The sequence below is a fragment of the Ovis canadensis genome, chromosome 3, assembly GCF_042477335.2.
Source record: "Ovis canadensis isolate MfBH-ARS-UI-01 breed Bighorn chromosome 3, ARS-UI_OviCan_v2, whole genome shotgun sequence".
NCBI lineage: Eukaryota > Metazoa > Chordata > Mammalia > Artiodactyla > Bovidae > Ovis > Ovis canadensis.
Window position 1 is genome coordinate 205,705,240 of NC_091247.1, and position 12,412 is coordinate 205,717,651.

Below are 12,412 nucleotides of genomic sequence, written 5' to 3' on the forward strand. Positions count from 1 at the left end.
GTATTCTTACCTGGAGCATTCCTTGGACTTAAGAACCTGATGGGCCACAGTCCGTGGAGTAACAAAGAGTTGGACATGACTGAGTGACTAACACTTTCACTTTCTTTCGTCCCTTTACTCTGTCCCTGTCATATATATGGTGTGCACACACACACACACACACACACACACAATATCACGCTAGCTTAATATAATTAGTTCTGGATTCTGTTCTTTTCTCATATAAACATACTTTTACTGTAGATGATCACTCTATTTTCTTTACTTTCATTATTATTTATACTGTTGGAGTAACTCGAAAATTCATCTTCATGTGAAATCTCGTCTCTGGCATCCAGATACATGTCTTGAACTATTAACTTTATAGCTGGATGGGATACTTGAGATTCAAGTTTTTATCTCGGTAAATCATAGCCCCATCTATTCAGTTGCGGTCCTTCTTGATAAATTAAAAGTTTTTTTTTTTTAAAAGAAGACACTGAAACTATTACTGTTTAATTGTTCTAGAAATTCTGGTTAAGTACAATAAACATAAACCTACTTTTATACATTATTTTCTCAACTGAAGTATATTAAATTTTTTTTTTTTGCTTATCCATTTTTATTTTTATTTTTTTTTAATTTTAGTTTTTTATTTTTTAAATTTTAAAATCTTTAATTCTTACATGCATTAAATTTTAAATTACCTTCTTATCCATATCTTGATCTTACCAAAGAAACTAATGGAAAAATGAAGTTTTGGAAAAATGATGAACTTTTTTTGTGCAGCAAAAACAACTATGCCTGCACGCATGTGTGGTTGAGAGTGTGTGTATAATTGGCTACTAAATTTTAAAATGGCTATATTTCCGTTTATTTTTTAAAAGGTTGCTTTTCTTTCTTTTCAGACAATAAAGACACAGTTTTGAGATGAGAAAGTTCTATAAATGTTTTTGTTGATTTCCCCAAGGAAAATATTGCTGTCAGAGAGTTTCTTCATTCTTACCACCAGTTTATAATATCTCCCTTCTCTGATACGTCAGTGCAGTAATCTTTGACATGGTGGCACTTTTTTTCCAGGCCTGGAATCAGGGTTCATAGGCATCCAGGCCCAATTTTGGAACAGTCTGTGGGCTGGGACAATTTGTTCTTTGTCCTAGTCTTAGAAACTAAGAATAACCTAATGGGAAAGAGGCATGTTTAGAATTTTATAAAGATAGAGAACTCTCCTGATAATTGTGACTCATCATTTTTAAGTCTGTTTTTCATAAGTAAAAGGGTGACATTGGTATGTAAAACATAAACATCTCTCCTCAGATGAACACTTGTACTTGTTTCCTTACACTAGTAACATTCTACATTTACTTATATAATGTTCCTTTTAGAGATAGCTCAAAAAACAGTTTGTCACTAAATAAAGATAATCCTTTTGGTAAAACAAATATTCTCATGATAATTTTTTATCTTTGTGAGCACTTTTTGGAGAACATTTCTTCTGAATGGATGTTGGGGCTTCTCAACAGTCTTTTTGAAGCAAACAGACACATTTTTTTATTGGTAGCCTGGTTTCTTTCAAAATATACATTTTGTGCTACCTATGTTCTCCACATATGGTCTCTGATAAGTCTGATAAGACTTCAGATAATAAAATTGAAGGATCTGTAATTTGAATACTCACCCATAAAAATGTTACCAGATAGCTATGGACAAGGAAAAAAAGTCAACAGGTCCATTGATTCAAACCAACTGCTGGAGCCTGTGTCATATGAGCTCAGTTCAGTTCAGTCCCTCAGTCGTGTCCAACTCTTTGTGACCCCATGGACTGCAGCACACCAGGCTTTGCTGTCCATCACCAACTCCTGGAGCTTGCACAATCTCATGTCCCATTGAGTTGGTGATGCCAGCCAACCGTCTTATCTTCTGTCATCCCCTTCTCCTCCTGCCTTCAATCTTTCCCAGCATCAGGGTCTTTTCTAATGAGTCACTTCTTCGCATCAGATGGCCAAAGTATTGGAGCTTCAGCTTCCGGGTCAATCCTTCCAATGAATATCCAAGAAAATCCAATGATTTTCTTTAGGATTGACTGGTTTGTTTTCCTTGCCATCCAAAGGACTCACAAGAGACTTATCCAACATCACAGTTCAAAAGCATCTATTCTTTGGCAGTCAGCTTTCTTTATGGTCCATCTCTCACATCCATACATGACTACTAGAAAATTCATAGCTTTGACTATACAGGCCTTTGTTGGCAAAGTAATGTCTCTGCTTTTTAATATGCTATCTACGTTGGTCATAGCTTTTCTTCCAAGGAGCAAGCGTCTTTTAATTTCATTGGCTACCCTCACCATCTGCAGTGATTTGGGAGCCCAAGAAAACAAGGTCTGTCACTGTTTCCATTGTTTTCCTATCTATTTACCATAAAGTAATGGGACCGATTGCCATGATCTTAGTTTTTTGAATGTTGAGTTTTAAGCCAACTTTTCTACTCTCCTCTTTCACTTTCATCAAGAGGCTTTAGTTCCTTTTTGCTTTCTGCCATTAGGATGTTGTCATCTGCATATCTGAGGTTATTGATATTTCTCCCGGGAATCCTGATTCCAGCTTGTTCTTCATCCAGCCCAGCATTTTGTGTGATGTACTCTGCATATAAATTAAATAAACAGGGTGACAGTATACAGCGTTGATGTACTCCTTTTCTGATTTGGAACCAATCTGTTATTCCATGTCCACTTCTAACTGTTGACTTGCATACAGATTTCTCAGGAGGCAGGTAAAGTGGTCTGATATTCCCATCTCTTTAAAATTTTTCACAGTTTGTTGTGATCCACACAGTCAAAGGCTTTAGTGTAGTCAATGAAGCAGAAGTAGACGTTTTTCTGGAATTCTCTTGCTTTTCCTATGATCCAGTGGATGCTGGCAATTTGTCTCTGATTCCTCTTTCTTTTCTAAATCCAGCTTGAACATCTAGAATTTCTCTATTCATTTACTGTTGAAGCCTAGCTTGGAGAATTTTGAGCATTACTTTGCTAGCATGTGAGATGAGTGCAATTGTGTGGTAGTTGGAACATTCTTTGGCATTGCCTTTCTTTGGGACTAGAATGAGAACTTCTCCAGTCCTGTGGCCATTGTTGAGTTTTTCCAAATTTGCTGGCATATTGAGTGCAGCACTTTAACAGCATCATCTTTTAGAATTTGAAATAGCTCAGCTGGAATTCCATCACCTCCACTAGCTTTGTTCTTAGTGATGCTTCCTAAAGCCCACTTGACTTCTCACTGCAGCATGTCTGGCTCTAGGTGAGTGATCACACCATTGTGGTTATCTGGGACATGAAGATCTTTTTTGTATAGTTCTTCTGTGTATTCTTGCCACCTCTTCTTAATATCTTCTGCTTCTGTTAGGTCCATACCACTTCTGTCCTTAAGTGTGCCCATCTTTGCATGAAATGTTCCCTTGATATCTCTAATTTTCTTGAAGAGATCTCTAGTCTTTCCCATTCTATTGTTTTCTATTGTCATATAAGCTATTCAGTTCTATTCATCATAGTTTTCAAAAAGGCTCTCCTCTTCCCACTTTTGAAGAGATCAGTGCTTCAGTTGTTTTGCATGTCTTCTGCTTCCTTTGAAATGTTACTCCTTTTATTTGAGTTTAATCTTTAGTACTATAAGAAGTGTTGTTTTAGAGAAAGGTGTAAAGTTAGTCTAGTGTGTTGTTATGTGCTAGAACATTGTAAGTGGAAACCAAAGCCAGGAACACATCACAAGAGGTTTCTATATTCCCTGGAAAGAGGTTGTACTTTAGACTGGAGATTGCCCTGTAGTGGCTAAGTCAACAGATAAGGAAATAAATCTTTTACTGTGGTGATACTTTTTGTATTATTTCTCTGAGATGTTCTCTCTGTTGTATGGCAGTGTGACTAAATCATGGTGATTTAAAAGAGTTAACTAATAAAATGCATGCCGTGTATTAGTTAAATGTAACCATTGGTAATATCCCCTCTCTCTCTAGCCTCTCATCCTCCCTCGTTCCCTCTCTTCCTTTCACTTATTTCTCTTTCTTTTGACTTCTTTTTTCTTCAAAATCTTTCCTGGGTACTTGAGGAATTAAAAAAAAATAGGCTAAAATAACACTATCTTATTATTTCACACTTTCACTTATTTCCCAGGGACATCAAATACTTTCTGAAATACTCTCCCTGAAAAAAGAATCAGAAGAGTGGTCACAAAAGCTCCCTTAGTGACCAAGTCACTGTCACTTGCCAAGTTAGTTAAATTGGATTACTGTATCAGTTCTTTGTATTTAACCCTTGAAGGTGATATACTACAAATATGTATGTGTATGTCTCTGACTCAGATTTTAAAAGGATCAATTTAGCTGTTGTATTGAGAAAAGAATGAAGAACAAAGGGTGGGATCATGTAGAGAAGCGGCAAAGAGATCTATGAACAGGCTGCTGGATCAGACCACGCTGGCAGCAGAAAGAAGACGGAGTGAAGTGTTGGATGTGTGGTGTATTCTAATGGTGGGACCAACAAGTTTTGCCAGTGGATTGGATGTAATTGAGGGCAAAGGGGAATCAGGCATACCTCAGTGGTATTTTGCTGGAGGCACTGGAAAAATAGAATTCCCAACTAAGTTGGGAAGTCTAGCATAAAAGCAAGCTTCAGGAGAAGATGAGTTATTCCAATGTAGACATGTTACATTTGAAATATCTAGTAGACATCCAAATGAATATATCAAGTAGAGAGTTGGTGTAATATGAGTCTAGAGTTCTGAGGACCAGCCTGGACTGCAGGAATATTTTGGGTAGTCACCAGCTTTTAAATGGCGTTTAAAGCCATGAGACCACCCACAGTGATCATTGATGCAGAGAGTGCCTCAAGAAAAGATGTCTAAGGACTGAGTCCTGGAGGGTTAGGGAGATGAGACAGTTCCAAGAATAGGATACTGAGGTCTGTGAGACAGGTGGAAAAATCAGAGCGTGTGTGTGTCCTGAAGGCCATAAGAAGGTGTTTCAAGGAGGAGTTGCCTCCTTCAAATGTTGCTGATGGATGACATAAGTAAATGATTGGGAATCAACCATTGGAGTTTAGCAAAATGATGCAGAGAGATGCACCAATAGCCTAATTGCAGTGAATTTAAGGGGAAACTGAAGAACAGGAGTTTCAGCAGGCTAGTCTGGACAGATTTTTTAGTTTTGTTAAAAGAGGAGCAGAGAAATGGGCAGTAGCTGAGAGGGTACATGGGGTTAAGAAAGGGCTTATTTAGGGATTTCCCTGGCAGTCCAGTGGTTAAGACCTCACCTTCCAATGCAGGGGGTGCAGGTTGATCCTCACTCAGGAAGCTAACTAAAATCCCATATGCCTCACGGCCACAAAACCAAAACATAAAAGCAGAAGCAATGTTTGCAGCAAGTTCAGTAATGACTTTAAAAATGGTCCACTTAAAAACCTTAAAAAAAAGGGACTTATTTAAATGTGAGAGAAGTAACAAAATAATAGCATGTTTGTAATTGGTTGAAATGATTCAGTCAGAGGAAAATTGATAACATGGAAGAAGCAGGGGGAAATTACTGTCAGAGGATTTAAATAGACAGAAGACGTGGAGTCTAGTGCACTTGTGGAGGGGTTGCCTAAGGACTGTGGAGTCACTTGTCTATAGTGTAATAAAGGACAGCTGGCGGAGTGTACAGGGAAAGTGTTGGTAGTGCTGGTGGTGCTGGTGGTGAGGAGAGCTACTAGAGAATCTTAGAGGGGGAGCTGCTAAGGAAACTTAGGGATCTAAGTTTAACTTCTTTATTTTACTCAGAAATGATGAAAGTGAGATCATCAGCTCAGGGTGAGGATTGGAGACTGGGTGTTGGGAGGTTCACAGAAGGAAGAACATAGGAAATGTTTGTCTAACAGCAGACAATTGTATGGTCCAAGGTGGGATTTCTCACCTTGAGCCCTGTGGACGTTTGAGGCTATGTAATTCTCTACTATAGGAAACTGACCTGTGTGCATTGCAGCCTGTCTTGTTATATCAGACCTCTACTCACTGCATGATGGTAACTCCCTTCTTTCTTGACCCCCATTTGTGACATCTTCCAAGTGTCTCTGGCTGTTGCCAGATGTCCCCTGGAGTCAAAATCCCCCACCCAGTTGAAAACCACTGGCCACAGGAAATGTAGTGTGATTATCAGGGAGCATTAACTGCCCAGTGGAGATTCATAATCATGAAATTAACATGAGCCCACTCAGCACTGTTGTGTTCTATTTGGTGTGCAGGTGTAGCACAGAATAAGAAAGTTAAGATTTAACAAGGGTGGGGGTCTTGCCAAATGAATACAATGAAGACAGAGAAGAAACAGGGAGTGATTTTAATAATTGATTATGAAGTTTATGCTTGGTGAGAATGGAAGGGAAGATAGGAGGAATACTAGATTGTCAGCCCTGCTGGGGTCCAAAGATTGTTGGCATTGGAGTACTAGAGAGAGTGAGTCGTTGGAGCTTTAAAAAAAAAAAAATAACCTCCTCTGTGTTGGTATCTAGGGAGGAAATCTCAGATGGAGGAAGTGCAGGATGAACTTATCCACAGACTGACCATTGGTCGGAGCGCCGCCCAGAAGAAGTTTCACGTGCCACGGCAGAACGTGCCAGTTGTCAATATCACTTATGACTCCACCCCAGAGGAAGTGAAGACGTGGTTGCAGTCAAAGGGCTTCAACCCTGTGTAAGTCTCTCTGGGGATCCATTACAGTTCAGTGCGTGAAACATGCAGTGTTTTCAGTTTGATCGCTAAGATGCACAAGTGATTCCTAGAAAATGTGAGAACCCAAGCTGCATCCGTCACACTTAGGAAATGACTCTAGCCATTTATAGCTAAAAAACGAATTGCAAGAAGCCCGGAAATAACTGTCTTTCGTTGGCTCCCCATTTTCTAGATGGTGGTGTCTGTTCATCATTGGCTTCTGAAGCAATCTGTTGGCAGCTGTCTTTATCTTTCAGAAGGTCACATATGTAGACTGTGGTCTTAACCTAGACTCCCCAGGCCACAGAGGACACAAAGCAGAAACTTTCCTCCTGTTGTAGCATGTGGACCCCAAGCAAATAAAAAAATAGATGACGTTACTTATCATGGGTTATAACCTAATAGAGCCTTTCCTTTTGGAAATCCATAGTGAAGTTTCCATTTTTTCTATTAAAAAATTATAAATATTTTGTGTATATTTGGTACACATATTTGAACATGTGTATTTGAACTCTGAACAATACGTATTTAAGAGAACCTGACACATGGGACTCATCTATGACTGAAAAGAATGGTTAGTCAGTTGCCTGACTGCTAGAAAGTTATCTATTCCTTCTACAAAACACCACATTTCAAGGAATTGCTACTACATAATAAGAATAATAAACCCAGATGGCTCTTTTTTGATAGCTTATGGTTAGTGATCTTATTGCCCTAAGCACTCTAGTACCATTTATGATTTGCAGTGTATAGAACACCTAGAGAAGAGAGATTGTAGAGGACCAGAAACTTGCCTTTTGCTTTTTTCCAGACAGTTTGTATGTATGTATGTATTTGTAATTTATATTTATATAAATATGGTTGATTTACAGTGTTGTATTAATTTCTGCTATAAACAGAGTGGCTTAACTATGCATCTATATGCATTCTTTTTTTTTATTCTTTTCCACTATGGTTTACCCCAGGATGTTGAATATAGTTCCCTGTGCTGTACAGTAGGACTTTGTTGCTTATCCAGCCTATCTGTATTAGTTTGCATCTACCAATGCCAGACTCTCAGTTCATCCTTGCCCCTTGGCCACCACGAGTTCAGACAGTATTTTTAATGTTCTGTTTTTTTCTTTTCTTTCTTTTGTTTTCTCAGGACTGTTAATAGTCTTGGAGTATTAAATGGTGCACAGCTTTTCTCTCTCAATAAAGATGAACTGAGAACCGTCTGTCCAGAAGGGGCCAGAGTCTTTAGCCAAATCACTGTTCAGAAAGCTGCATTAGAGGTATGACTATCAACCTAAGAGGGTGTTTTTCTGTATTAGTCATGAGGGTGGACTGCAGTTTGAAAGCTCTGGAAATAATGTTTGTGTCCGTATTGGTCACTCTCTTTGCCTTTCATACAGAGCTGAATTCAACTTGAATCAGGTTTAATAATCTATTACTGGAGTCATCAGTGACCACTTTTAGGGAGATTAATTTATTGTTAAGTGTGCCTGCAAAATGAAGCTTCATGTATTTTTGGATGTCTAATAAAAAGCCTAATGCTTTCATTTTATATGTGCTAACTACTTCTGTGGAAATTTTATTTACTCATTTACTTCAAGTGAATAAATGACCTAAGAGGCCAGAACATTTTTGCCTGTCCTTAACGTTTAGTTTGTAGATTCTAGCAAGTTTGAGATTGCTGTTGTTTAGTTGCTAAAGCATCTCTGACTCTTCTGTGACCCCATGGACTGCAGCCCACCAGGCTGTTCTATCCATGGGATTTCCCGAGCAAAATATTGGAGTGGATTGCCTTTTCCTTCTTCAGGGGATCTTCCCAACCCAGGGATCAAACCTGCATCTCCTGTATTGGCAGGCAGGTTCTTTACCACTGAGCCACCAGGGAAACCCAGGTTAGAGGTTATAAAGTGTTAAAACCGTGGCTGTGTGCCTTAGGCCTGCTTAGTGAACTGAAAGTTGCTCACTCATGTCTGACTCTTTACAGTCCCATGGACTATACTTTTCATGGAATTCTCCAGGCCAGAATACTGGAGTGGGTAGCCTTTCCCTTCTCCAGGGGATCTTCCCAACCCAGAGATCGAACCCAGGTCTCCCACATTGCAGGCAGATTCTTTACCAGTTGAGCCACAAGGGAAACCTAGGAATACTGGAGTGGGTTGCCTATCTTTTCTCCAGCAAATCTTCCCAACCCAGGTATCAAACCCAGGTCTCCTGCTTTGCAGGCAGATTCTTTACCAACTGAGCTATCAGATAAGCCTAGACCTGCTTATACATCTAAATAATCAGAGGGAAAATATTAGGTAGGGACCACTGGAAACAGAGAGCCCTGAAGAGTAATTCCTTAGGTATAGTTGTTTCTGTGAAAGCAAGAGAGTAAATTTTTTCCAGATTGGATATACTTAAGCTTCCAATATCCTTCTCTACTTAACATGGGCTGTGTAAAGGTAGTAGTTTCTAACTGTTACATCTCACAGCTCTTAATAGCTTTCGTGAAAATTAAACTCAGACTCAAATGAAATGATATAGGCTTTGGTGTGAAATCAATACACAGTTATCTCTAGCAGGTATATTGTGTAAATTCAACAGTTAAATAATGTACTAAATAGCCTCGTGCATGCAACCCTGTAACCATTCTCAGTCAGAAGAAATATTTCCCTTGGAAATTTTTCCCACCACATTGATCTTGCTTGGTCCTATATTAGGCTTTCTGTCTGTTGAATATGAATCAGGATTATATCTTTCCTCAGGCTGTTTAGTTACCATTATACATTCTGCTTTTATTGAGAATGTGTAAATTACTCCCTACGGGTTAAGTAAGTTCCATAACCCTAACATTTCTGAGTTCCTTCCGTCCCGACTCCCTATTGCTGTCATTTTCCCTGACTGTCCGTGTCCTCCTGGCCTCTTGTTCCTCTTCCTGTGGATGTGAATTGTTACCTGAGGTTCTGCATCTTCCCCAGGCACCTTCCCATCATGCCCTTCTCTTGTATCTAGTTCATTGTTTACTCACCTGTGTGTCGCCAGAGACTTCTGTTGATGAGAGAGGATTATAGTGGGTGCACGGGGGTTGTAGGTCAGACTTCAAAAGGACAGAAACCAACAAGATGTCAGATGGTCACAACCCTTTGGTGTGGGGAAACTTGGAGTTTTCTGAGCCCAGTCTTTGGGCCTGATTCAGAATCCCCTACAGCAGATAGATGAATATCTTGCTTGACCTAAAGAGCATTCTTTGATAAGTTACCATCTTTTTGTGCTTACTGTACAATCTCTTCTTTCTCCCAGGGAATCTAAAGCATTCCACATGCATTACTGATTTACCTTTAACATGTTCAGGTGAAAGCATGGTGAATGAATGATCTTTAGACACTATCAGTGAAAAAGTGAGGTCAGTGAAGTCCAAATCATCACTCACCTGAAGGGCAGCCTTCAGTTCCCCGCCAAGAGACGTGAGAAGAAAAACACAAAGAACTTTTAGCCTGAGCCATTTCATTAGGTGATCTGCAGCCTCACAAACCACTAACCATCTTGTCTGAACCGTGTTTGTTTTTCAGGATAACAGTGGCAGCTCTGAGTTGCAAGAAATCATGCGAAGACGACAGGAAAAAATCAGTGCTGCTGCAAGCGACTCAGGAGTGGAGTCTTTTGATGAGGGAAGCATCACTAATTAGTTTCAGAATTCTATCATTCTTGGCACGTTTCCACCATGCTTTGTTTTAAGAAGCCATGACAAGAATGTCAGAGTTGTCTTCTTGGTGTACAGAATCTATCACCATAAAGAAACAATGCAGACCTAAGTAAGCAGAGGACTTGCTTCTGGGCCCATTATTTTTATTAAAATTAAAAATTTTAAGCAGAATTTTTGACCTTGGGAAATATTTTGCATATTTGACCAAGGTGAGGTTTCCTTTAATGGATTAATTATTTCATCTCAGTCTCAATGCATAAGCAGATTTTTTTGATAGTGGTGAATTTATTAATTGCAGCAAAACAAAAAGATAGATATGCCCATGATTCAAAATCTAAATATTTTTAGTTTTGCCTGTGACTGTGTTGTGTATCATCCAGGGTGTAGCTTACTTTAGGCTAGTCTCTGCTTACTTAGGTCTCTTCTTGGACATATAGACTATTTAGATTTATTTAAAGTTCTTAATGCCAACAGTTTAAAAAAACTGAAACATTTAATGAATTGTAAAGTACAACAAGGCCTTGGACATACAAATAGAAACCTTTGGAACATTCCTGAGACATTTTATTTGTCATGGCTCTGTTGTTCACAATTCCTTGTATAGCTTGTATTTTGATTTAGTTTATATTCTGCTTATTACCTATACTGTGTTCTTATATATTAAGAAAGCACAAGTATAAAAGAGGTCACATACATTCAAAATCTGTCACAGGAAATAGCCTGCATTGGTGTGTGTTACAGTATTTTGCTTAATGAAGGCCTCAGTCCTGAATATTGATATAAGTAGTTAAAAGCAAATTGGGGCCATCTTATGTGTTTATCCATGTCAAGTTTTTCTGGTAATAAGAAATAATCTACACATATTTTGATCCTGTGAAAGATTCTAGGTAGAGAAAAGAAAGAGACCTAACCTTCAACAAAGTTATTTTTGGAAACATGATTTTTGTCATTAAATGTTATATTATTTCACATATATAAAACAGATGTTATGTAAGAATGTTGTATATTTTAACATAAACCCATTTAGAGAGATTATCTAGTTTCATTAATTTTCATAGTGCCTTTTTCACATGAGTCAGCTGGAGAGTCTGCAATAAACAGTATTTGCTGTATGTTAATAAATGGCTTCTGTCTCATTGGCAAAAGGGACCTTTGGCATGAAGAACGGGGATCACGGTTGAGTGGAATGGGAAAAACAGAGGCCCATTTTTTTTTTTCCTTTTTAAACTGATTTCCAGTGAAGTTCTGGGTGGGTAAAAACTGCTCTAGATTACTTTCCTCAGTTTCTCTTCCTTCCACCTCTCTTATTTCATCACATTTTCTTCTACCAGCAAGTCCAGTTGATCCCAGTAGTAGAAACAAACTTACACCCCGCATTTGTGATTATGAAGTGCTGCCATATAAACGCCTTGATAGAGAGCTACAATAACCTGTGAGCTGTATATTATATGTGGGGAGGATTAGCTTCCTAGAGGTTAATTTTCCCCAAATCATGGGGAATATGAGAGCCTCTTATTTTCCATTTCTCAGTTCCTCCAAAGTACTGTCCCTCAGACAAAGTGAGACAAACATTAGAATAATAATTATCGTCTATCTTTTCCATTTCATAAGCATGGATGCACATGTGTTTATTTTTAAATGTTTTTAATTTTTTAATTAAAAAATATTTTGGCCATACCACATGGAACGCAGGACCTTAATCCCCTGACTGAGGATTGAACCCATCTTCACCCCACAGTGGAAGCAGAGAGTCCTAACCACTGGACCACCAGGAAGGTTCCTGATGCACATTTATAGCTTAGCCCTTATGGAAAATCTCTGAAAATGTAGAGATAAGGCAAAAGGAATTAGGATAGGAAAGTTAAAATAACCTGTGTGCAGTATAGCATAATCTGATTCGAAAAGAATTGGTGTCATTTATGTCTTTATGCTATAAAATTCCAGAGGAAAATATCACAGAGGTAGTAATTGCAGGAAGTAGTTACATCCTTTAGGGTGATGACGACAAAGAGAAGAGTTGGAATTC

At 38.6% G+C, this 12,412-nt stretch overlaps 1 protein-coding gene across 7 annotated transcripts in view; it reads left to right on the forward strand.

Annotated features, from left to right (window-relative positions):
• Positions 1-11,508, forward strand: part of EPS8 (EGFR pathway substrate 8, signaling adaptor) — a 211,951-nt gene extending 200,443 nt beyond the window's left edge. For all 7 annotated transcript variants that reach the window (XM_069585617.1, XM_069585623.1, XM_069585618.1 and 4 more), the window contains 3 exons: positions 6,509-6,689; positions 7,852-7,981; positions 10,253-11,508. In XM_069585617.1, coding sequence (XP_069441718.1) covers positions 6,509-6,689; positions 7,852-7,981; positions 10,253-10,369 — 428 coding nt within the window. In that variant the 3' untranslated portion in view covers positions 10,370-11,508. The remainder of the gene's footprint in view (positions 1-6,508; positions 6,690-7,851; positions 7,982-10,252) is intronic.
• The last annotated feature ends 904 nt before the right edge of the window (positions 11,509-12,412 follow it).